Below are 27,097 nucleotides of genomic sequence, written 5' to 3'. Positions count from 1 at the left end.
ACCCCCCGAAGTGAAACTTTCTCTGCAGTATCAGGAAAATGAAGGACATTGTTTATACTACAAATGTTTCTTGGCATCTAGATTTTGGAAAAGGCTTTCATCAATTTGAATAGATGCCATCAGCAAACTCTAAATCTGTAACTGCTCTGTAATCTACAACAGCTCTCCATCACTGTGACGGGGTATTTTGGCAGGAACTCTGGTGGATTTGGCCAGGATGCTGTGCCAGAGACATGATTTGGGTCAGGCCTGAGTTTGGTAGCATCCTGACTCCCAGCCTGTGTCCTTAGGTCTGTCTGATCATGCAACCCCGAACACATAAACGAATACTGTATCATTTCATCATAAACAGTTCAGATTTATTGTACCATTTATTGAATACATTTTCCTTTCTGTTGAGAAAACTTGTCTGAAAGACTTCAAGAATGTCTCGTAGTGAATTTAAATGGGGGAAAAGGGCACAGATCCACTGGAGTTAAGTAGGATTGTGGGAAATAAACAACTCTTCTTTGCTTAGAAAAATTTCTTAGATCCAGAGAAAGATGGGTTTTAAGGTTACACTGCTGTTTATTGTATATATATATATATATATATATATATTTTTTTACTCTAAGGGAAAAAAGCTTTCAGAGTCTATTATGTTAAGCTAAAATAACTGTTTCTGCTTATTTTATAGCTTGCGTTTTTTTGGAAAGTACAGTGACCAAGCAAAGACAACAATGATCAAAATGCTACCTTCAAATGAGATTTTGTTTGCAATTTTTAATTAAGCAATCCGTGCAAACATTTTTTTTTTCTTCATCATCAGGAGGAAAAAAAATGAGCACACTTGGGAGCCTGGTGGAAAAACAGAAATGCTTTCTCATTGCAACCCGATTTCAAAGCAGTGGCGTGCAGAGAGGCAGTGCCCAGGCCCTTAGTATTCCTCAGGGTTGCTTGAGTGCAAGTCTCGCAAATATGAATCAATTATGTTAGGAGGCACACCTTGCAAGAGGAGCCTGCAGAAGGAAAGGCCACCTAGAAAGGATAAGAAGGAAAAAGCAAAGTCAAAACTGTCTACACGTGAAAAATCCCTGAAACAAGACCTCTTGACTAGCTGCCTGCAAATGTGACTAATCATGTTCCAGTTAGTTACAAAGATTCATTCAGTCCCTACTTGGAAATCTTCTCTTGGATTTAGTACATTTAGAATCTAAAACACTGCGTTGAGAAGGAAAAGCAAGTTGCCTGCAGACGCATAGCAGTTTTTTTGTTCCCTACTATTATTTGTTCTTGGTTTAAATTCCTAACTAGTTGGAGAGTGTTTATTGCCCTTTGCAAGGTTTTGAGATTCCTCTATAGAATGATTTCAGTGTTCTGATTGAATGGCAGAATAAATGCAAATCATGTTATGAGTCAGTAGGAAGAACCTTTTCCAGTTTGTTAATGTTCTTTTTAATTAAGCACAAAGAGTTCCCATTCAAGCACATGAAAAAGTGCAAAAATTGGAAATATAGTAAAATCTGCCCAAGAGTAAAATCTGTAAAATAATAAAATAAAAATTACTAAAATCTGTCCAGTACCTCTGAAGGTGAGAGAAACACCTCTTAATATTTCATACTTACCCTCCATGGTTCTGAATTGCATTTTAAAACTAAAAGTACCTTTCATGAGAGATCCCATGAAACCACAAAAATTCATGGTCCTTTAGAAAAGTGTTTTACTACTTGCTAATAAATTCACGTCCAGACAAAAACAGCATGCCATTTGAACATTCTTAAAACTCCTTTAATGCAAATTTGGGAAAATCATTCTCCTTTAAAAAAAAAAATCAACTCACATATTGGTAGAAATGATGCCACTTATGTACATGTCCATTCCTTGATGCAAAGCGTTCAGAATGCTTGGGTATCACTCATTTTCATCTACATTAAATGCTTTAATTCATGCTCTACTGCATTCAACAACTTGCTTCATGTCAACAGAAGATTGTTGTGATGAATAAGTACTAGCCGTTAATGTCAAGATACTGAAATACACATTACAACTACAATGTTAGAGATTTTAAAGAGTCTATTTTCATTGGATTACATAATGAAAATCATGCCATACTCCACAGGCTTTGTATGGCTTATGACAGTCATAAGCTTCATATGCCAAAACCATATGAAAGCTTACCTTAGATGATAATATACATTCAAAAATCCTTACTGTGCTACAACTACGGAAAAGAGAGAGAAAGAGAGACGTTGTAAGCATTAATAAAGTGCTAAGACCCAAGTTGAGTACTCGTTGGAGGAAATTATGGTCACGATTATGATGAGGTGATTTCATTAATCCTTAGTCAGGTGAAAAGTATAGGAAAATAGAAGCGCACGGAATGAAGGGCAGGGATCCAGTCACTTCAAAAGGATCATTAATAGGTAAAACATTTATTAATAGGCACAACCACTTTGCCTGAACAGGTGGCAAAGCCAGTTTGACTGTAATGTGAATAATTATAGGAACAGCTTCCAAACCATTAGCTAAAAAAAAAAACCCTACAACATATATATATTGTGTTTTTCAACAAAAGAAAAACAGGGACAATAGACAAAGCATTAGTGTACATATATATATGTTGAAATTCTAAAAAGGCAAAATTATCAAGTGGATTTAAAAATTAAACTATTCTATAATACTGTATTCTGAAGTGACTATATATTGGTTTGGCCAAAAAATTCATTGGGTTTTTCCATAACAGCTTAGGGAAAAATCTGAACAAACTTGTTGGCCAACCCAATATGACTGCTCTAAATAAACACAAGGCTTAAAAAAAAAAAAAACAGGCTAGAAAGTGACTATATGTACAATCTACAAAACTTTAAAGAAAGAATCCTAATTCTTTCCTCTTTTGAAAGCTAACATTATCTCTAGGAATTCAGAAAGCTAACATTGTAAACTCAGGCATGGGTCTATGTCATTAGAGTTTACATCAGGTTGCTCATCTAGCCCTGAAGAACTCCTTAATTCACTCTTCCAAATGGGGCTCAATCTATATATATACTTCAGGACCCATTTACCACTTAATATATTAAGTAACGGGTCTAGAATTTTCTTTCCTAGGTTCAGGAATATATGAAATAATCTTGGTCCCATGAAAATATACAAAATGTTCAACAGCCAGATGGATTACAGATACTCTACTACTATCTAGAAGTTTTCATTGGACAATCTTAAATATGTAAGTTTCCAAATATTGGATCCTAATATTCCAAACATTTTTTATTTGTGTCCTCTTCCCATCACAAATACACAGAACACTTTTTCTACAGCCTAGCAACAGAAAAATGTTCAATTTTTTGAACTTCAACATGAATCTAACAGACCTACACTGGATGCTATTAAAGGAAGAACATATCTCTCTGCACTTGAAAATGAAAGTATTAAAGAAACGTCATTGGTTCCTGAATTCTGGTACTCATATCTAAAATGAGGACATCATCTAATGTGGCTTTTTGGCTTTATTTATGGGAACCTGTGGTATGGTACTTGGTTTTCCGACAAAACATATTCCTACATTACCTAATATCCTTGAATAATTTGGCCTTCCTTGTTCATGGCATAACTACTGTATGCCATGAGCTGCTAAGAAATATAATTAAAAGCAAAAGAGAAAGACAAGCTTTACATGCAAAGTGCGATTTCATGTAAGAGGAATGGAACAGAAGGAAGAAATATCCAGTGGGATATGAACTTGTAAAACCTGTTGCTGCCCCTCCAGGAAGACTGGTTGTCCAGGGGAATTTACTCCTTGATATATCACTGCAGAATTAGAATATTTGCACCAGTATTTATTTATTCTCAGTTGACATTCTTACCTTTTTTTTTTTCACAGCTTAATTTGATTCAAGTCACGTATTATCAGATAATAATCTGATGATGAGCAATCTTGGCTTTACTTTTAGGACCAAAAGCTTTTACCAATATATCACAGTTGATAGCTTATTATGAATTTATATACTAGAATACATTATTTATGTTACAATTTATTACACAATTAACATAAAATATAGCACTTATAGATGCATAAAATTATTCACTTATGGAGGACCCCAAATGTTGAACCATTTATGAAACCATCATTTTATATCATTAGCAACATTCAGCTATTTTCAGAGCATGCAAATGTAGTCTTGGGTTTTTGATTTTTGAGTTCTTGTTTTTTGGGTGTTGGAATGTAAGTAGCAACAATACCTTGGAACTAATTAGGAGTTTAGAAATCAAATGTGTTTGCATTGTGACCTTCATTTGCATTTAAAGCTAATAAATAGCTAAAAGAACAACATTTACATTTGTATCCACTATCTCAATAAAAAGGTTTAAAATTTTCTAAGAATATTATATGCTTTACATTTGAGAGGAAAAATATTTTTTTAATTTCTATCAGTTGTGCATCTACTCTCTTGTATTATCTGAGGATGGACAAAAATCATAAGAGAAAGAATACTGATTTTTTTAAAGTTAGAGAAGGAAAAAAATGTTTCAAGAAGTTTTTCCACTGTATTTACACTAGATTTAGGAATTAAAAAAACTTTCGTTGTTGCTATTATTTACATAAATATCTTAAATATTTACCATCATTTTTTCTAAAATAGATATTTATAAAATCATATCTGACTTTTAGATTATAATTTCTCCATTAAAGAGAGGTAGGAAAAGCAGACTTTAGTTGTTATAAAGTGGCAATATAATACAAGAACGAAAGAAAAGACATTAGCATCATGTCACCCATTAACTCCTAACAGTGACTCTGACAGGTGTAGGAGTCTTCATGGTGTCCCAAAATAGGCACTGATTGTCAAGAAAAAAATTTCAGCATAAAACTTATCTTCAATTAATATAAAAATTGATTAAGATGACAATTACACTGAGACTTTTCTACTACATCAATTTTAATGTCTTTTCTTGATTTACATTAGTTGCAACACTTCTGAAAACTAGTATAAATGAAATGTATACCTCCAAATGGAAATTCTCTAGTGAGATTTTAAAAGAAGTGGGTCATGTGTATACTGAATTCTACATTTGGAGAAGGAAATGGCAACCCACTCCAGTATTCTTGCCTAGAGAATCCCATGGACAGAGGAACCTGGTGGGCTACAGTCCATGGGATTTTAAAGAGTTGGACATGACTGAAGCGACAGAGCATGCACATTTGTAATATTAAATACTAAATTAGCAAATTTACATATATAGAAAGTTTCACAAACATAGTAAACTAGTTAAAAATAGTGTAAATTCCTTAATTATGGTTTTATCAGTGGATTTTAACATTTATCTAAGATGGACTACATCACAAAAGTAATACCCTTCGACTTGAGTCATTGTTACCATGCTGTGCACGTAACACAGTTCACTGAAATTAACAGTCCTTTAGATAACAAGAATTGCAAGAGATGAAAATAAGTCTACTTAAAAAATCAAGTAGCCGTCACAAATAAAGTGAATGGAGAATGTAAAATTGTCCTCTCCCTGGACCTTATCCCCCGCTTCCTAGCCTATCCCCAAAATGCTAGCAAGCAATTTGGATTAGGTAGTAAGGATAGTAATTAAATGACTTTCTTTCATTTCGGTCCACACGAGATCTGGGATGTCCTACCTTTCACCTCCAGTTTGCATTCGATCTCCACTGTCCCAAGGTCATTGACTGCTTTGCAGCAGTAAGTGCCCCCGTCATAGGGGCTGGGCTTGCGAATCTCCAGGGTACAGACCCCTTGGTTGCTGAACATCCTGTATCTTGGATCATCCTTAATAGCAACTTTGTTCTTCATCCAGGTAATTTTGGGCTAAAGATGGAAGCAAACTAGGTCAAAACATATCTGCACTAGGTCTGGGGTAATAGACCATCCAAGCCAGTGACAGAATGTTAAAATGTGGCTTAGAAAGAAAACACTACATCTAAGAAGAATCCACGTCAACTTAGGCACTAATTCTCTTCAAATTAAATTCTACTTAATGCTTGGTCAGGAAGCAAATGAGCAGTTTCAAAGAAACAGCCAGATTTGTTTAGAGGACAGCCCTGGGGCAATCTTCCCAAACAGATTCAATTACATTTAAATTCCTTCTACATGTCTATGAGATTGACTCATCCAGGAGCATGTATATCGCTCAATGTTTTTCAAAGAATCCCTGTGAAGTGTCATCACCGGTCAATTTTCTTTACGTTTTCCCCAATATGCTTTTCTAACTTTTTACGGGCTGCTTAACCCTCCTCACTATTTAATCTCTCTTCTGACATCTGTTTTCATCATCTGGTGGCAATGGACGGACCTGCTCCAATCAGATAATCCCAGATCAATAATGATCCAATCACAGGGGAAGGCTACTCTATTCTGCTACACCAACACTAACTCTCCTTTCCATTCTCACACTGACCTTCTTCTCTTCCTTTCTGTAAGCACACACTCTTGCCTCTATCTCTTAAATGATTTTGTCTTGCTCAGACCCAAAAGATAACACTTCTCAGTGTCCTCACCGTCCTCTTCCTCCTTCCACCTTTCAAATGGGCATATTCCTTGAGGCTCACATCTTGGTCCTTGACATTTCACTTCACTTCTCTCTTTCTTCTGATATTCCTTTCTAGAGTTTCAGCTCCAAGGGGTGGGATGCAGCAATTCCATGCTTGGGGCACCCAAACCAAGAGTCACAGCCCTCGCCTTTCTCCTGAGCTCCGGTGATATTCTTCTCTCCTCCTGGTCATTCCCACTTGCACCTACCAACATCACCTCCAATTAAATATAGATTTAGCATCTTCTTTGCATCCTCAGTCTGGCTTCTCCCTTTGACTTCTCTATTTCTGCTCTTGGTATATGCTGGAGAAATATCACCATTTGCAATTTTTCCAAATTCTAGGGCACTTTCTCTCAGCGCCACCCAGAGACAGACAGCTCTGTGGGCAACAGTCATTAATGTGTTGTTCTTTTCAAATGCCAGAAACATGTAACCTGTTCAGTCAGGTGCCATCTCTCCTTCCTGGGGCTCTGTACCTTTATAACCATGCATTTTGTATTCTGCCTTGCTTTATAGTATCATCATTTGCTTTACACTATTACAGGAAACTTGATAAATCAGTATTACCACCTAATTTTTCAGATGACACAATATTACTTCCATATCCTTATCTCTCAGTTCTTTTAAAAATAAGTGGTTTGTTTTTTCCTTAGAAAATATTCCTTAGTAAAGAAACATTTTTATACATTTAAATAGTGTCCTTTATTACCCACCAACATCATCATCCTGCCTGACCCATCTCTCTATCCCAGAAACACACACACACACACACACACACATTGAGCATATGGAAAGTCAGTTAATATTACTGTAGGGTTGGCCAAAATGTTCGTTTGGGTATTGCCATAAGATGTCACGGAAAAACCTGAATAAACTTTTTGACCAACCCAATACTTACAATTATAACGTAGCAAATATAAAAGATGGAGTTTGGAGTTAATTCTTAAATTAATGTGATTGAAGAAAAAAAAATGGTACCTTAGGATTTCCTCTCACACTGCAGTTCAGGGTAGCATTGTAACCAGCTATAGCATAGGTGTTGACCAATGGCTGAGTAAACATAGGTGCCTCTGTGAAATCGAAGTCTTCATACACTGGATTTTTGTAGATTTTGCCTTAAAAACAAGTATTAAAAATAAGCAGGTTAAAAATAATAATATTATTCTTGGCATAGTTGACTACGATAAAAACTTCCTTCAGTTTAGTGCATGCTCATGCTCTCAGTCACTCAATTATGTCTGACTCTTTGCGAACTGTAGCCCACCAGGCTCCTCTGTCCATGAAATTTTCCAGGCAAGAATGCTGGAGTGGGTTTTTCTTTGCTATAGTAATATTTTTTGCTAATTAAATGTTTTAGTATAAGAAAATAGAATACAGGTGTGGGTTGCCATTTTCTCCTCCAGGGGCTCTTCCCTACCAGGGATCGAACCCAGGTCTCCTGCATCTCATGCGTTGGCAATCAGATTCTTTTACCACTGTGCAACCTGGGAAGCCCCTCTGAGCTTAGAAAAACATGTAAAAACATGAACAAAGGCATTCATTTGGAAAGGTACCAATTACAACCAATCTCACATGGGACAGAAAGCCAGAGAGCCATCTGGAACCTAAATAAATATTGGGAAGAATTCAGTGTCTGGGTGTCTTGCTCAACAATGTGTTTTAACCTGGATGCAATGAGGAAGGGCTGGAAGGACATGATTTATGAGGAAACAAAATGATGGGTGTGGAATCCAACCTCTCCTTTCGTTGCAAAATGGCTCTCATAAGTAGCATCCTCGAAGGTGTCCAGGAATAGAATAACCCAAGCTCTAGAAGTAAACAGCGACTTTCTCCTATCCCTGTGATGTTAGTCATTGAGAGACCCACTGTCCAGATGTTGGAATGAATGAAATTATGTATGTTAAAAAATATAATCATAATACAGTTTTCCTTAAGATATTTTACTTGTAAGATTAAAATTTTAGTTGGACATTCTTACCACAGTTTTGAATGGGTGTTTATGATTTCTTATTCATTTGGCCACATCTCTTTTTCTTTCTGTCTTCTCTGTCTCATCACTTAAAACTAAGGTTCACAGATGTCCAGCCCATTCCCAACTCACCATCCTTGGCAATCACGGCACTCTCTTTTGTCATCGTTGCCTCTTCACTGAGGCCACACATGTTTTCAGCAAAGACCCGGAAGTAATACTCGTTTCCAATGACCAGTTCAGTAATGGTGGCACTGGTTCGGTGATAGTGCTCAATAACAGTGAACCACTCCTAAAAAACAAGCAAAGATAATTTAAGGAAAATCACTTCAAAATACACAGCTATTTCAACTGTTAATTAGAATAAATAACAGGGATGTTTCATTAACTAAAAGAAAAAAAAAGCACTAATTTTTATATTGAGGGTAACAGAAATGTATATTTAATTTAATACTTTATCATTTATTTATTCCTGATTATGTAATTTAATATTCATTTACACATTAGATTCATTTACCCGAGATGATGATGGAAGAAATTTTCACATAATGAGCTGTGGGGATGTCATTCTGGCTTATGTGTGGTTTAACTTAAAATTTATACTAACTAGAACAGCCTGTTTTGTGGCCTATTAAACATACATTGTACATCTGCTTTAACCATTTAAAGAAAAGCATGTATTGCCTGGAAGTAAAGAGTGTCTCTTTTGAAAATCCAGATAAATGCCTCCCTTTCTGGGACATTAATGCTGGTATATGTTCCATGATAAAGCTCCCTTCCCAAGCACCAGAGTCAAACTGATGCTAAATCACGAGAGAAAAGTTAACATCACCCAATCAATTTGCCTAATATTATTATCATAGGTTCTTTCAATTATTTGTTCAATTGTTAATTATTACCTCCTCCCTAACTGTTTACCCTCCCACCACTCCACTTTGGTCATAGTTTTTCACCTTGACCTGGCTTAGTTTTCTTCACAGCACTTGTTACCTTAAATATATCATGTACTTACAATTTTACTTGCTTTTTCACTACCTTCCCCATTGCAATGGATATACAGTGATGGTAAAAATGGACTTTTCTTCTCACCCCTTGTATCTCCAGTGCCTTTTCACAACACCTGGTATATAGTGGGCAGCATGCACAAAACTGAATACTTGAATGATTGAGTGAGTTAAAATTATGTTATTCTTTCTTTTTTAAAATTTTTTCTTCACCATGTCAAGAAATAAAGTGGCTTCAAACTTTATCATGCCACTAGTAGAAAACCACATTGTACTACATATATTCAGTACCACTAATTGAGAAAATATATTTCCTGACCAAAAAACTCTTAAAGGAAAAGGATTTTTCTTGCAATGTTTAGGGCCTCTGATCTCTATTTTAAAGACACCTGGCAATTGCAGTTATGTCCTCCTTAATTTCCAAAGCACTTAATGCACAGCTTTATTCCAACATTTATTATATATTTTTTAACATTTGGTTTATGCCTTTCTTCTTATACTATGAGTGCTCTAAGAGCATGAGTTGTCTATTTGTTTTTGATCCAGCAGCGAGAACAGCGCTCAACAAATAGGAAATGAATGAATACATGAATGTGCTGGCACACATCATGAAAACAATGTTTATGGAAGGTATAAAGGACTACAGGAACTTAAGTGAAAAACAGCATCTGTAGACACAGTAAGACAGTGTTGTGGCGAGCTTCTGGGAAGTGCGCTGGGCACAGTGAGCATTTTCAGGTCTGTAGGTCTGCTGAAATGCACCAGAAACACAATGGTGCGGTGCTGGGGTTCCTCCCCCGTCAGCAGGCAGAGTTAAGACACGTGAAGCAGCAGCAAAATCCTGGCTCACCCGGACTTGACTAGAAACCTAAGAAGACAAATGCTGGGCAGCGTGGTAGGGATGGGGCACCTGGAGGAAATGCAGTACCCCTGGATTCACTACCAGTATCCACACAAAGGTCCAGGGAAGAGCCCTTTTTGCTAAGGAAATCCAAAATATTCAATACTTTCCCTGCAAAGTCACCCATTGATCTAGCTCTCAAGCTGTCCGGGTTTGGCTGAAAGATGTTTCTTTGAATGCTAAGTCTTATTTTGTCATGTAGCACCCACCCAGGACTGTGGGGAAAGACAGGCTAGAAATAGTCTATGAAAAGGAAAGACTTGAAATCCATTCCTGTTACTTAGGCTGCTCTTTTCATCCCTCTCCCCTTCTATTAATCCAGTGTAACCTTATAACCTAAGTTCTCACTGAGACCTACTAGTATAAATGCATAAAGACTTCCTGTCAATATCATTCAGTATGATGTTCTACTCTTCCTATGAGAATGGATAGTGGCTCCGTGACATTCTGTGTAAAACATTCATTTATTAATTCACTGACTTACAGGCAGGGGACTGGTGGGAGTAGTAGATCGATTCTGGTCAGAAAGACCTAGGTTTTAACATTTAAAGTCTGATGATTTCCAGCAATTCATTTAACCTTTTGAGTCTTAATATCGTCATTTATAAAGCATAGGTAATAATAATTCAATTCCAGTTGATTTGCTTCCGGAATACTCTAAGCTCTTGCCTTCCTCAGGACCTCTGCATATGCTGTTCCCTTTAGAATCTTTCTTTTCCAACTGGTATCTTTTTTTTCTGGGGAGTGGGGGACATCAGTCTATGGTATCTAACAATTATTTTACAAAGAGAAAGAAGTTGCATGGGTGCAAATTTGAGCCAGAATTCAGAGTGAGTAAATATTTGCTGAATGAACAAATTTAGTGAATTCTATTGAGCATTCCATTGTCTTAGCCTCTTGATAAACAAGCAAGGTAAACATCACTGTCCTTATTTGACATATGAGGGAAATGGAAATCAAAGAGGTCAAGTGACTGTCCATGTTTATGTGGTCTTAGCTGGAAATTCAAGTCCAACTCTCCATGAATCCCAAGGCCTTACCCTTCCATGACTGTGCCATGTCACTTCTCCATGACTCTCATGAGTTCCTCACCAGAGAGGACTTCATGCCTCCCCCTTAACTTCTGATGAACTATGATTTTGCTGCTGCTGTACCAGAGAAAGTCAGACCTTACCATGCTCTTCTTATCAGCCTTCTGGATCGTGTACCCTGTAATGGCAGTATTTCCATCATCCCTTGGTGGGGTCCATGATAGAGCAACATTTTCTCCCCAGACATCCTCGATCTTCACAAGCTGGGGTGGACCTGGACGGTCTGTAGGATAAATTCATGGTGTCACTGTGAGGTCACGTTCCCCCAAATCTAGACCTTGTTGTAGGAGGGTATTTAAAATGTCCTTTCCTTCCCATCCCAAAGAATAGCAAGGAGAGATAAGAAAGCCTTCCTCAGGGATCAATGCAAAGAAATAGAGGAAAACAACAGAATGGGAAAGACTAGAGATCTCTTCGAGAAAATTAGAGATACCAAGGGAGCATTTCATGCAAAGATGGGCTCAATCAAGGACAGAAATGGTACAGACCTAACAGAAGCAGAAGATATTAAGAAGAGGTGGCAAGAACACACAGAACTATACAGAAAAGATCTTCATGACCCAGATAACCATGATGGTGTGATCACTCACCTAGAGCCAGATATCCTGAAATGTGAAGTTAAGTGGACTACGAACAAAGCTAATGGAGGTGATGGAATTCCAGTTGAGCTATTTCAAATCCTGAAAGATGATGCTGTGAAAGTGTTGCACTCAATATACCAGCAAATTTGGAAAACTCAACAGTGGCCACAGGACTAGAAAAGGTCAGTTTTCATTTCAATCTCAAAGAAAGGCAATGCCAAAGAATGCTCAAACTACTGCACAACTGCACTCATCTCACACGCTAGCAATGTAATGCTCAAAATTCTCCAAGCCAGTCTTCAACAGTAGGTGAACCATGAAATTCCAGATGTTCAAGCTGGATTTAGAAAAGGCAGAGGAACCAGAGATCAAATCGCCAACACATGTTGGATCATGGAAAAAGCAAGAGAGTTCCAGAAAAAAACATCTATTTCTGCTTCATTGACTATGCCAAAGCCTTTGACTGTGGATCACAATAAACTGTGGAAAATTCTTCAAGAGATGGGAATACCAGACCACCTGACCTGCCTCCTCAGAAATCTGTATGCAGGTCAAGAACAATAGTTAGAACTGGACATGGAACAACAGACCGGTTCCAAATTGGGAAAGGAGTACATCAAGGTTGTATATTGTCACCCTGCTTATTTAACTTATATGCAGAGTATATCATGAGAAATGCCAGGCTGGATGAAGTACAAGCTGGAATCAAGATTGCCGGGAGAAACATCAATAACCTCAGATATTCAGATGACACCACAATATGGCAGAAAGTAAAGAATTAAAAAGCTTCTGGATGAAAGTGAAAGAGGAGAGTGAAAAAGTTGGCTTAAAGCTCAACATTCAGAAAACTAAGATCATGGCATCTAGTCCCATCACTTCCTGGCAAATAGATGGGGAAACAATGGAAACAGTGACAGACTTTATTTTTTGTGGTTCCAAAATCACTGCAGATGGTGACTGTAGCCATGAAATTAAAAGACATTTGATCCTTGGAAGAAAAGCTATGACCAACCTAGAGAGCATATTTAAAAGCAGAGACATTACTTTGCCAACAAAGATCTGTCTAGTCCAAGCTATGGTTTTTCCAGTAGTCATGTATAGATGTGAGAGCTGGACTATAAAGAAAGCTGAACACTGAAGAATGGATGCTTTTGAACTGTGGTGTTGGAGAAAAGTCTTGAGAGTCCCTTGGACTGCAAGGAGATCAAACCAGTCAACCCGAAAGGAAATCAGTCCTGAATGTTCATTGAAAGGACTGATGCTAAAGCTGAAACTCCAATACTCTGGCCACCTGATGTGAAGAACTTACTCATTGGAAAAGACTCTGATGCTGGGAAAGATGGAAGGCAGGAGGAGAAGGAGATGACGGAGGATGAGATGGCTGGATGGCATCACTGACTTGATGGACATGAGTTTGAGCAAGCTCCAGGAGCTGGTGATGGACAGGGAAGCCTGATGTGCTGCAGTCCATGGGGTCACAAAGAGTCGGACACGACTGAGTGACTGAACTGAATTTCCTTCCCATTTTTCCACCCACAATTCTTCTGCATTCTTCTCCAAAGAAGTGCAATGCACTCCAACTTCGCTTATCTGCAAATGCTTGACTTTCATCTTCATGGAAAGAAAAAGTTTTTGTAAAGAAAACTTAAATGAAACTTCAAACCTCATTAACCATCCTCCAGGGGCCGATGACTGGCAATGAATCACAGGCTACTCTGCCTAATGGAATGGTAAGTTGACACTGGACTTGAAATCTTAGAGTCTACCTGGGCTGTGGGACTCCAGCTTTTGGTGAGAGGCCAAAACCCACAGCCTGTGAAAGGGGTTTCCTGCTGTACTAAAAAGGCATCTTTAATAGAAGTGAGGAAAACATGCTTCCTCTGCCATCTCTCCCTTCAAGATTCATTGGTATTTATCAAGTGTTTCCATTTTATGGAAGTAAAATGCATTCAGGAGGAAGTCAAGTCTTTCTTCACTTTATTTCTGCATCATGAATTTCTGTGACCTCTGACCTTCCAGTAAATGGCAGTAACGTTCAGAAAGGCCAAAAGTTAAGAAAACTAAGCTTTTTTTTTCTTTGAGGCCACCCTAAAAAACAAAACAAAACAAAACCTTGCACAGAAGTGCAAGAAAAGACAATAATATTATCTTTTTTAAGACATAATTTCTTAATTTTTTTCAGGGAAATTTCACATCTGTTATCCTCTGCAGTACAAGCATGATCCTTTCTGTCCTGAAATATTCTTCAGGTATTAAAATGCAATTATAGTTATTTCTGTTTGTTTTTAGTTGCTAAGTAGTATCCAACTCTTTTGTAACTCAATGGACTGTAGCCTCTGTCCATGGACTATCCCAGGCAAGCATACTGAGCAAGTATTTACCATTTCCTTCTCCAGAGGATCTTCCTAACCCAGGGATCAAACCTGTATCTCCTGCATTGCAGGGCGATTCTTAACACTGAGCCACCAGTGAACTGAACTTCCTTCCCATATTCCCTATAGTTATTTCTATATGAAACGTCAGACTGAAAAAAGTAAATATCAGAGTGCTTTCTGGTCATGTTTCTCTCTTTTAATCAACATTTAACAAGCAGTCTTCATGGGCTCCAGGAAGGAAACCACAGTGATAATCCCCGCTTTCTTTCCACAGTTACCAATGGCAAGCCTCTACAAGCAGTCTTTGACCTGTTTTCACCCACTTGTCCTACAGACAACTTAGAGCCTTCTCTAAGTTCAACCTCCCACCTGCACTCATCTGCTTCGTCTTCAGAATTGGCGCTGACTTTTCAAACACTTGCTCCCCAAGAGCAAATGGCATTGCTAGATTTTTACGGCCATGGCAGAAACATAAATTTGGGGCTAAAAAAAGTAAGTAGGATAATCACTGTTACTATTTATTGTACGCTCTGAATGTGTGAATGACATGCCAGGCACTTTCAACTACCTGGTAAAGTAACCACATGGCAAAGTAGGAAAAATAAAAAAGTCCTTCCCCATGTTTCAGAGGGTAAACCTCTTCCAGACCCAACTACAAGAGCTTCCATTAAAATGGAGCCAGGCCAGACCCAAGGGCACACACAGCAGCCTCCATACTCTTCTACTTACAAAAATCAAGACAATTTAGTCACTGGGAAAAGAACGTTTAGTTTAAAGGACATGGCCTTTCACCTAAGGGAAGGCTCACCATAGGAAGTTGCTCCTTTGGTTAGAGAACCTGTTGTTCTAGCACATTTGCTCAACTGTACTAATAAAAATGATTGGAGACAAGGATTCTCCTAATTCTGCTCTTAAGTTTATTTCCTGACCCTGCAAAAATTATAGAACAGTTCAAGCAAGAAGAGTCTATTTATAAGAAATCATTTCTCTATCACTCTGACTGTGGAAAGAAGCCAGAACTAACCTTATCTGGACAGGTAAATGTCTAACTAGCCCTGCACGACCAACCACAGTTCAATCTTTAATTGTTTAACTCTGTTTAGGTATACCTTTCTTACATTTAATAAAAATCCTTCATTTTCCATTAACTTTGTGCTAAATCACTTCAGACATGGCTGGCTCCTTGTGACCCTATGGACTATAGCCCATCAGGCTCCTCTGTACATGAGATTCTCCAGGAAAGAATATTGGAGTGGGTTGACATGTCCTCCTCCAGGGGATCTTCACGAGCCAGGGATCGAACCTGCATCTGCATTAACTTTACTATTAGCCAATTTTAAATGAAGTAAGAAACATGTTAAACTATATCTAGAATCTACAATGTTTTCTTAATGCAAGAATTCAATACAGGAAATAGTTTCATCATCAAAGAGTTGAGAAACAGAGTAAGAGAGACCTAGATTGTAAAACAGTACAGAAGGTTTTCACTAGAAAGTACGTACATTAATTTTAATATATATGCCCTAAGTTTCTCATGATTGGCCCTTTTAATCAATGAAAAGTTACCCTAACAAGCTAACCAATTTTACTAATTTATCTTTTTTCTTAATTCTAAAAAAATGAATTTTCTTTTAGAGCCAACCTAACAGAAATTCTGATTCTTTCATTATTGACAAGGACAATTTGTCTCCACACTGCATAGAATATTCTAGTTGCTTCCTCCAAACCTACCAACAACCTGGATATCGATGGACGCAGTTTCCACAAATTTTTCCACTTTGACCTGCAGATCATATTTCCCAGAATGGCTCCTCTCTGCTTTTCTGATAAATATGATTGTATCAGTCTCAGAGTTGCGAATGTTGATCTGATTCTTATCGATAGGTGCACCATCCTTTGTCCAAATTAATTCTGGTCTTGGTTTTCCCTTAAGAAAGAAGACAAAAAGTAAAGGTGAAAGGGGATCACATTGTCTCCAGATTTTTTCATCATTTAAAAAATGGTCAGTGGCTTACCCCATCCTTGGCAAGATTGGAAAACTGTCTGATGGTGGGCAGTTACAGCAGTAACATAATATTCACTCTTGCCCATCGGTTGCATTGGGTGTGCAAGGCACTGTTAGGTACATGATATTTATAACCTCCTTTAATCTTCATTTCACAGTAAGTAACATTATCTTCATTTATTTATTTTTGTATAAAGGTATCAAATGACTTGCACAAGGCCTTGCAGCTAAGTGCTGGAACCTGGTCTTCCAGCCAGGTCTCTTAAGCTCCAAATTCTGTACATCCCAGGCTAATGGTTTAGAACATAGGCCCCAAGGCCCTAGAATCTGTATTTGGATCCTGACTCCACTACTTGATAGCTGTGTGACTTTGGGCAAGTTACTTAAACTCTCTGCTTCAGTTTCCTAATCTGTAAAATGGAATGAGAGTAGTGGTTATCAAGACTGAAGTTCTAAGCTTCTGCGCACTGCCTAAGTGTTTCATTGATCATCTTCATGTTAATGATTATTATTCCACTGTGCTGTGTTGCTCATTTTAGATTTGTCTGTAATTCTCTCTCTGATAACAGCTGAAACTATTCTTTAAGAGCAGACTTTCAGTAATTATAATGTCATTCAAGGATTCGAGTTTCATTTACATTACAAAGGAACTTCGTAGGATTCCTGAGCCTCCAGGCTCAACCCACAGACAAGAACCAAGTGCCTGGTAAGGCACAGCCTTCCCAAGGGATCCTAATGTGGCTTGTTGATAGGTTCTGTTAAGGAATGTGAGAGACACATATCAAACCTCTGCCCACAGGCCTTGAAAAAATGGACAGGGTGCTCAGATGTGCTAGTAGGAAGTTTAACAATATTGTTAAAGATGGGAAAATAGTTCCAGGTCTCACTTCCTTAAACTGCACTTTATTATTAACTACTAGGGGGAAAAATTGAGTTCTCTGATAAAACATGAAGTGAAAAAAACACTGGATTTATTGTCTGGAGACACAGACGCTACTCATGGCACTACTGTTTTCTTGCTGTGTGACTTTGGGCAAATCACTTAACTTCTCTGAATATCGGTTCCTTCCTTTCTCAAGGTGGGTAAGGAAATCTGCCATTCCTGCCTCTCACATGGGGCTCACATGAGGTTTCAGAACTCTAGAGGCTACATAAATATACAAACATGACATACTAGTCTCACCATCCCTCTCCTGGTAAATGACCAGCCCCTAGGGATGCCATACATATGAGGTCCCTCTTCTCATGTTCTTTCCTCCCCAACACCCAGTGACAGAAGCTGAATACACTGCCTCCCCCTACAAGATCCAGAACTGGGATTAGCCCCAGGTGTCAACATTGTGTGGATACTAGAGGGTTAATTCAGCCCCATTGCAGAGCAGGGTCCTGGGTGCCTGCCTTGTGCCAACTCCTCGTTTTATTTAAGGCAGTGGGAGGAGAGAAGTGGGAGGAACCTTGCCAAGCCACCTCCTTCCTCCTCTGCCATGTTTACACTCACTTCCTCCTTGACTTTTGTTCTGACTTCACGTTCTATGTAGAAGATAACTTCTAAGGCTGCGCCCCAAGTGCAGTGAGAATGGCCTGAACTGGCTGTCCCTTTAGGTTAATTTTCACGGGAGCCTGAGTTTGAAACAGCTGTGGGTGTATGTGTATTTTCAAATGTGTGCAGAGACCTAAATTTTAGTTCTAAGGCTGCCTGATATAACAGCCACAAGCTGAATGTGACCATATAAGCTAAAACTAAATAAAATTAAGGAAAATTAAAAATTCCCCCATCACCCTAATTCCTAGCTGCTCTTTTTAAGTTAATAGCCTCATCTGGCTTCTGGCTACCATATTGGACTTTGCATTTACAGAATATGTCTATCACCACAGAAAGTTCTATTGAACAGCACTGTTAAGGCATAAAACGAATCAAATGAGTAAGGAGGTAATGGTGCAGTGTGTGTGTGTGTGTGTGTGTGTGTGTGTGTGAGAGAGAGAGAGAGAGAGTGCAAAAATGATTATTGCATGCAAAACCTGGTTAAACTTATAAACAACAGATTCTTCTTCAGGAGCAATGATTTAACAATATTCATACACTTCAGTTAGTGACATCAAAATTTCAAATTTCAGTTATCCCTCATTGGAACTTGGGTAATTTGAGTGTGGTTTGGGGTAACTGCAGGAAGCAAGCACATGTTGTTTTCCTGCGTGTTACAGCAAGAACTTCACTTAAAAGGAAGATCATTTTTACAGATGGATAGAACCAGAAAGATCTTTAAGCATTTCTTGTTTTGGTGTCTCCTCGGTATTTGCTCTCTGGCCCACTATAGTCACTGAGCTTCGGACAAGATAAGGTCTCATTTTGAAAATCTATGACAGTTTTATAGATTTCTGTACTTCTAAAGCTGGAGATTGTTCAGTCATTCTCCAAATCTGGTCCATTATTTCCTACTTTTCCTCTGAGGAAATCTTGAATCATGAATAATATAAATGCTGGTATCTCCTTTTACTCCTTAAACACCCCAGCATTGTAATGAGAAAGTGAACAACCCTGAATTATTACCTGGAAAGGAATAACCAGATTGATGGCTTCTCCAACTCTGCGGATATAGGTTTGCTTCAGGTGCCTTGGGATGCGAATCTTTGGAGGCTCTGAGATACAGTAGAAGAGCATAATTTTGTAATTAGTACCATACACTGGAAGCACCCTTACATAAGCGTACCTGGCATATACTCATCAGGATTTCCCTGTGCTTATGTCTCTGCAGTAAAATCTTAGATGGGCCACTAATAGATTATATATGGTAACTTTGGTTCCAAATGTTACCTTCAAGAAGAGATGCTTTAACAGTTTGACTCAACAAAATTTACTCTTGACCTCTTTGATTTTCTGCAACTTCCTATTTTTATTATGTGAGAGTTGTACTATAAAGAAAGCTGAGCACCAAAGAATTGATGCTTTTGAACTGTAGTGTTGGAGAAGACTCTTGAGAGTCCCTTGGACTGCAAGGAGATCCAACCAGTCCAGCCTAAAGGAAATCAGTCCTGAGTGTTCATTGGAAAGACTGATGCTGAAGCTGAAACTCCAATAGTTTGGCCAACTGATGTGAAGAACTGACTCATTTGAACAGACCCTGATGCTGGGAAAGATTGAAGGCAGGAGGAAAAGGGGACGACTGAGGATGAGATGGCTGGATGGCATCACCGACTTGATGGACATGAGTTTGAGTAAACCCTGGGAGTTGGTGATGGACAGGGAGGCCTGGCGTGCTGCAGTCCATGGGGTCACAAAGAGTCGGACATGACTGAGCGACTGAACTGAACTAACTGAAAGCAAACACTAAAGTTTCTCTTAGGGCCTTATATATTTTTTTTTGTAGTTTCCAACAGTGAGTATATTCTCCAACGGACATTCGATAAAAGATCTACAGTCACCACATCAGCTGGTAGGACTGACTATTTTTTCTCACCAGAAAATAATAATAATAAAATAGCTTTGTCCAGCTGAAACTAACACAACATTGTAAAGCAACTATACTCCAATAAAAATTTTAAAATAATTTAAAACATTTTAAAAAGCTTTAGTACCTAGCACTTGTTGCTTATTGATGGTAACTTTCTCCCTCTATGGCTATGGTGAAGTATGTAACATGCAGCACTAGCCCACTGAATGTTGATATTCATTAAACACCACAAAGATATTAGGACATGTGGATATAAACCCATCAAAGGCAGAAGAAAATCGAGGCTCATGGCTCATAGGGATGAAGTGGGCTTAGTATCATTTGAGGGCTCAGTATGGAATAGTAAATGCTTTTCATGAAGGGACCAACTTAACCCTCACAGCTACCTTTATGGCAAAGATATTCTTTTTACTTTATGATAAAGAAACTAAAGCCAACAGGGGTTTAAGTCACTTGCCCAGGGTAAGACAGCCAGGATTAGAACCTGGAGTCAGCCTCAAGTACCTACGCTCTGCTTAGACACACAGACTGCAGGGTCAGAGAGATCTGGGTTTGAGTTCTAGATCAGGCTGTGGTCTCAGCCTACTCCACAAGATCTAATTCACAGGATTGTTGTGAGGATTAAACAAGGTCATCTAGATAAAGCATTTAGCATACTGGCTGAGAAGAGTAAGTGCTCATTAAACTCAGGAGATGATGATGATGATGGTGGTAGGAGTGGTGATTACTGAATGCTCCAGCTGGGAGAGAACTTGAGGGATCCTCTAACTCCCTAACTTCACAGAGTTAAGGAAAAAGAGACTCAGTGAGGTTCCATAGCAACTAAAGAGACTCAGTGAGGTTCCATAGCAAACTAAACCAAAACCATCATCATAATAAAAGCATATACCAAGAGCTTATTGTGTGGCAAGCATTTCATTAAGCAAATAACAGGGATTAATTCATTCAGCTCTCACAAGTTCTTGAGGTGGTAAGTTCTATTATTGTCTCTATTTTGCAGATGAAGAAATTACGGCTCAGGAAAAGCAAGTCCCTTGCTTGAAACCACATAGTCAATAAATGAAAGAAACAGAACTCAGCTGTCATAGTTTGTCTCCAGAATCAACTAAGAAAATGTGCATTCTTCACACTTTTTTCCATCCATCCATCCCCTAACCTCCCAAAAGGTTTCAGGCAGTCACACCATAAGTCTGTGGCTCAACACGATCCAGATCTAGATGCTCAACCACTTTCCAATATTCTTTGCCCTAGAGCAGTGATGCTTCTTGGTGAAACTTTTTGGTCTCTGTATCCTATTACACTCTTAAAAACAAACAAAGGAAGGTCCCACAAAGCTTTTGTTTATATAGGCTGTATCTATCATATTAACCATATTAGAAATTAAAACCAATAAATTTTGAAATATTTATATACTCACTTGAAAAATAACAATATAAATATCACTTTAATGAAAACAACCATATTTACATTGACAAAAACTTGTGATATGAGTGGCATTATTTTCTGTTTTGGCAAATCTCTTTATTGTCTGACTTTTAATCTATTGCAATATGTTGTTTTGCTTGAAGTGCTTGAAGAAAATTTGACTTCACACAGAATATTTTAATAAATTTTTTCAGACAATTGTGGGTATTCCTTTTTGATTCTACACTAAAACATAAATTGTAATTTCTTAAGGGTTAGTTACAGTGTGGAATCTAAAACCTTCTATGAACTTTTCATATTCTGTTACATTAAAGTCCATTGATCTACCTTTCATTTTGAATGTATTTTACCCAGGCATGATTTTTAAACTTGCATTAGTCTTTTGGGAAATATAGCTTCACTGAATTATGCAGATCATTCAAATTTTGAAACACTGCATTCATTATTCAGTATCGAAAAATTGCATTTGCTAATATCACCACATACTTTATCAGAAAAGATTTTAAGTATTAGAAAGCTGTCAAGTCAATGATGGTGGATACCAGTTTTCCAAAATTCTAATTTTTGCTTCAAAGATTAATTTTTTTCATGGACAAATTGACAACAAATACTGTAAATTGTTTTCCTTGAAGTTACAGGTTCACTCCATTTTCTAGAAAATGTCTGCCAAATACGCAAACTTGGCTAGCCACAGTTTGTCACTCTGTCATTCTTTCAAGGAAGAATGGAGTTTCCTGGAATAGGACACTAGTTCAGGCTCTTAACTCAGTTGCAGAAATACTTTTTCCTAGAGACAACAATTGTACTAGGGTACATAGCATAAAATCTTGACATATAATTTGCATTTCACTGTCACACATACCGGGAAAAAGGCTTAAAAATGATTAAATGATTAATTTTTTATTATTAATCATTTAAATAATCATATTAAATGATTATTAATGATTTTTATGCCTCATCAAGAACACTCTAAGGTCCATTTATTTTAATTGGGAGTGCATGGTGGTAAGACTGACCAGACAATTTGGTGGCATGAATATGATCTGTGCTAAGACATCAGCAGTTTTACACACCATTGCTTTTGCACCATCAGTGCAAAGGTCAAACACTGAAAAGGGAAAACAACATGTTCATATTACTATGAAAATGATTTTGACCTCACAGACTCATTGGAGCCATTGTTGCTGCTGTATGGATTGTTTGAACTGTTTCTTCCCCTCCCCCCCATTATAAAAAGGCAGCTCAATCAGATTTGGCTCATGCAACCTGGTGTACTTATCTGGCTAATACTAAACTGGGAGCTGACCTCCCACACTGCCTATAAAGGGATATTTTGTTCATTTCAAACTCCCAGGAGATATTAATAGAATATCAAAGGAGTGACAACAAAAGAGGAGGGTTTCAGAAAGAAAGCAGTTAAAAACACATGGAGACAAAATTTTGAAAGCCTTGCCACCTACCTATGATTTCCTTCACAAGGATGGGCTGAGAGTAGTACTTGGGCTCGCTGGCACCGGCTGCATTCACAGCCTTTACACGCACAAAGATCCTTGAATCCGTCGGCAGACCTGTGATGGTGAACTTAGTCTTGTCGATCAGTTCTGTATTTGCAACTATCCAGTCGTCAGCTAAAATCCATTAAGGAAAAAAGAAAAGAAAAATAATAGTTAGTGAAAGAAATTATCTTGTTAAACAATTGACTCCAAATTAGTATTTTACTCTAAATTAAATCATTTTGAGGGAATATGACTTTGCTCTGTACTCAGACTACATGGCTGGGATTTTATCATATTTAAATGGAAAATGGCCTAGAATGGCTAAGGTAAAAATCAGGAATGATAATTAGATTCTGCTATTTCTAAAAAGTCTCTTGTTCACAATACTAGGGTATCCTGAATGATAGTGACTGTTCCAGGAATTTTGTAGTAGCTTATTCCAAATTGGTTTTACAGTATACATTTTTTACAATTGATATAAACATGATATTTATCCATCAATATACATTAAAGCTCAGGAAAAAAGGAAAACGCTATTCTTATGAATGAGAGACACTGACCTTTATAGTCATATGATCTTTCCATTTTATCCTGGCAGGCTTATTACTATAAGACAATAATATGGCCATGGGAAGTCCGAAGTAAAGTAAAGTGAAATGAAGTGAAGTGAAGTGAAGTGAAAGTTGCTCAGTTGTATCTGACTCTTAGTCACCCCATGGACTGTAGCCTGCCAGGTTCCTCTGTCCACGGAATTCTCCAGGCAAGAACACTGGAGTGGGTAGCCATTCTCTTCTCCAGGGGATCCTCCCAACCCAGAGATCGAACCCAGGTGTCCTGTATTGCAGGTGGATTCTTTACTGTCTGTCACCAGGGAAGCCCATGGGAAGTCGGGTTATGCCCCCGATTATGAAGAAAAGAAGCTTATATCCACAGTAAAGAGGAAACACAGCTCAGGAGCCAAGACCTCATAAAGAACTGGCATAATCTCACTTCAGTCAAAAGTTCTGATTTTTTTAAATGCTTTTGGTAGCTTTGTCTATTACATCAAGAAAATTTAAACCCAGCATCCAGGTTTTACAAACATTTCAAGTTCTAAACGTTTATATGCATTCTTATGCCCACGGGGTAAAAAAAGAAAGAAGAAGGCTCAGTTCCCACATTATTAACTCATGGCCCACCCTCCCCCTCCATCTCTAAGGGCTTTTTGTGTGTGGGTGTACTTCATGCTCGGTCTTTGAACATTCCCAGAAACTTTATCATACAGTAAGAAACTTTGAGAGCTTTCAGAGAATACTTTACCTGGTAGATCATATGCAGCCTCCCCATTTTCATCAGACTGTTTTGCTGATGTACCTTTGAGAATCCGTCATTAAAATTAATTAAAGACACCCACTTTCACACCAGAAGAATATCGTATCAGTAGTCAGCATTCTCTGTTAGTAAAGTGTGCAAAGTATGCAAAGATATTTGTCTTCAGAACAGTGACGGAAGAGACCAAACACGTTAAAGGAGAGGGGAATTCCTCAGGAGGGGCACAGCCTGCTCTGTCCAGACTGTGGTTTTTTTGTCCTGAGGCACCTGCCACAGAGAAGAGGAGGAGAAAGGAGGCTGGGACACCTCCAACTCTGGGAGCAAGAAGTAGAAGAGAACAAAGCAAGACCCCGAAGACAAAAGCAGAAGAGGTCCTAGACTCCATAGGGGAGCAGTCCGCAGTGGAACAGTCTCCCCTTGCTCTTGTCCTCCCACCTCAGCTGGGGAGGGTCCGGTGGGTCCTCAGGGAACATAGTTCTCCCTCTGTGGGGCTCTCACATCAGAGTCTGGGAGTGAGGGCACTTGAGGTAAGGGCAGCTCGGTCTTACCAGGAATTGGAAGTGTTCCCCATGAAAATTAAAAACTGCCCCAGCAGCCCAGGAGGCAGTCCCTGGTTGTCATGACAACAAGCTCTTGGTCTAGCAAACAAATTAAGCTATCCTGGGTTCCTGCATTCCATGCAGGTGGAGGATGCTCCTGGCTCAGAGTGGTTGTGGGTGTTCCCCCAATGGTTCGGAATGATGACCATCTGGGTTATCAGGAAGGGAGCAGGGGGATGGGGATTCTTCTTTCTCTTATTTCAACCCTTCTAGGAGTATCAGGGAGAAGGAGCAGCAAGCCAGAATATCCTGGTGGCTAGGAGGGCATCTGAATGTTACAAATTACTCAGGACTTTCAAAAAGAGAAACACCTTGAAGTCAATGGTTGGTTTAGGAGCTACCATGTTGATATTTCATAATGAAGAAACAATTGATGAGAATGTGAAACAGGAGACTGAGAAAACATGCATGAACGAGTGAAGAAGTAGGCAAGAAGAAAATTTCAAGAGGAAACAGGACAAAGCAAGATCAGAGAGAAACAAAAACATCTTTTCATGTTGGAACTACTTGAGGGAAACAGAAAGAAATTGGTGTCCAGGGGTTGGGAAAGGAATGTGAAAGTTATTTGATACATGAGGAAAAGTTTTCAGGAAGAAAAGGAAGGACCAGGGTGAAGGAAGAAAATGAAGAGTAAAATGGTGCAGGCATTACAAAATAAAATAAAAACCAAGAGAAAGAGTCCAAACCAACACACGATCTTATAAAAGAAAGAATTCTCTTACAGAATAAAACCTGATGTATCTAAAAGCATCAAACACTACAGAAATTAGTCTGGAGGACAACAGCCATTAAAAGAGAATGGAGAATAGGGCAGCCACAGAAAGGAAGAAAAGACTGCAAGAAGAAAGATATACACGTTATGAAAGAACTTCCATAAAAAGCTAATTCCAACACGTTATGTGGCAAAATATATACATAATAATGACTGTGTACATATATATATGTATAGGGGTATACATATATATCTACACAGACCACACACAAAATTATGTAAAATACACTTCGTTGTATTTTATCTAAGGTGGGTAACATCAAAATGACAGCCATCTATCATTTTGCTGTATCTTCTTACTTTTTAAACCTATCAGAAAGAAAAGAGTAAAGAATTTGCTCTGTTTCATACATACACAAAAGGTTCACATTCAGCAGCCCCATCACATAGAAGACTGGGAAAGTCTGCCAGCAGGACAGTATAAATAGCAGAGAGGAGGGCTTGGGGGGTGTTCCAAACAGGTGGAGGGGAATGGAATGGGAATAAACCATACCCTGAAGTGCTCAAGATCTTATTTGTTGCCTGAGTGACAATGCCCCCTCCCGCACTGGGATAACTCTGGGAACTGTTTTCTAATTCCCCCCGTTGCTGTTTTGGTTAGTGGATTTCTAAGCCCTGGAAATATCAAGCACAGTGCTCTGTGAGTGAGTGCATGTGAATGGAATGGAGTGTTACCAAGATTCTCTATTTCTCCTTTCTCTTCCACCCTCCCGACCAACTCAGGTTATTTCCACAGGTGCTCCCATCCAGAGGCCTGGGGCTGGCTTCTTTTTCAGCAGTTCGCTCTTCCAAGAAGTTTCTTCTTCATAGACGTTATCCTTCTGTTCACACTCCTGTTTTCTCAAATGTGCTCTGGAGTCTCTCTTTCATTCATGTAAGAGTCATGTTAAAGTTGCAGGTCCAAAGAATTTTCTTAGAGGCCATCTTGGCTTCTCATTTGTCAAGATTTGAACAAACTTCCCTGTTTACCTACCATCATCTAGAATGGAGCCTGAGTTTAGAGCTAGGGAAGTATTATTCACCCATCTCCAAATCATGACAAGAAGGAAATAAAAAAATACAAGAGACTTTTAGTGAACTGTACTTTTTTTGGTTTTAGATATACTCTGGCCCATATTTTCTTGTGTCATTTTCTATTTTTTATTATTGCTATCAGGAAGAGGTTTTTTGGCCAGTTTCTATTCACCTCCTAAATATAAGCCATTAAACCATTAAAATTTTATACACTCATGTCCTGAGACAAATTACTGCCATTTGTCAAATCTATTTCTTACACCCTCTGGTGTAAGATTCCTTACTGAGTCTTTAAAACACTGAAAGTTGCTCTTGATTATTTTTTTTTTTTCCCTATAAGAAGGCAGGAATTGATCACTAGATAGTCAAATATATAATCTCTCCTTACCCAGAAATAGGTAGCTCTGCTGATAACTGACCTCTGCTCAGTATAGAGTTTAGCATTTCCAATTTGCTTTATCCTAACTAGACTTTTATTTTGCTTTGGCACATTTTAATTCCACCAATTCAAGAAGAAGGGATCCCTGAAGTTTGGTTAGAATCCCTCCTCCTATGTCCTAGATCTATCATATGG

The 27,097-nt window shown here is 38.4% G+C and overlaps 1 protein-coding gene across 13 annotated transcripts in view; it reads right to left on the bottom strand.

Moving 5' to 3' along the window:
- Window positions 1-337: 337 nt before the first annotated feature.
- The window catches only part of MYBPC1 (myosin binding protein C1), a 99,309-nt gene continuing 72,549 nt past the window's right edge, over window positions 338-27,097 (bottom strand). For 3 of the 13 annotated variants that reach the window (XM_055396318.2, XM_088837147.1, XM_055396323.2), the window contains 9 exons: window positions 24,127-24,180; window positions 22,792-22,959; window positions 19,006-19,094; window positions 16,184-16,379; window positions 11,580-11,719; window positions 8,633-8,792; window positions 7,510-7,646; window positions 5,621-5,807; window positions 338-1,017 (listed from right to left, as the gene is read on the bottom strand). In XM_055396318.2, coding sequence (XP_055252293.1) covers window positions 917-1,017; window positions 5,621-5,807; window positions 7,510-7,646; window positions 8,633-8,792; window positions 11,580-11,719; window positions 16,184-16,379; window positions 19,006-19,094; window positions 22,792-22,959; window positions 24,127-24,180 — 1,232 coding nt within the window. In that variant the 3' untranslated portion in view covers window positions 338-916. Of the gene's footprint in view, window positions 1,018-1,819; window positions 2,009-2,157; window positions 2,201-2,769; window positions 3,784-5,620; window positions 5,808-7,509; window positions 7,647-8,632; window positions 8,793-11,579; window positions 11,720-16,183; window positions 16,380-19,005; window positions 19,095-22,791; window positions 22,960-24,126; window positions 24,181-27,097 lie in introns of those variants that run through there. The other 10 variants (XM_088837146.1, XM_088837145.1, XR_016037637.1 and 7 more) reach the window with 9 other exon arrangements.

The sequence above is a fragment of the Moschus berezovskii genome, chromosome 6 (genome assembly GCF_049115385.1).
Source record: "Moschus berezovskii isolate FMDL1 chromosome 6, NW_MosBer_1.0, whole genome shotgun sequence".
NCBI classification, from domain to species: Eukaryota; Metazoa; Chordata; class Mammalia; order Artiodactyla; family Moschidae; genus Moschus; species Moschus berezovskii.
Note: the sequence above shows the minus strand (reverse complement) of the source record. Positions and strands in the feature narration are given on the sequence as shown.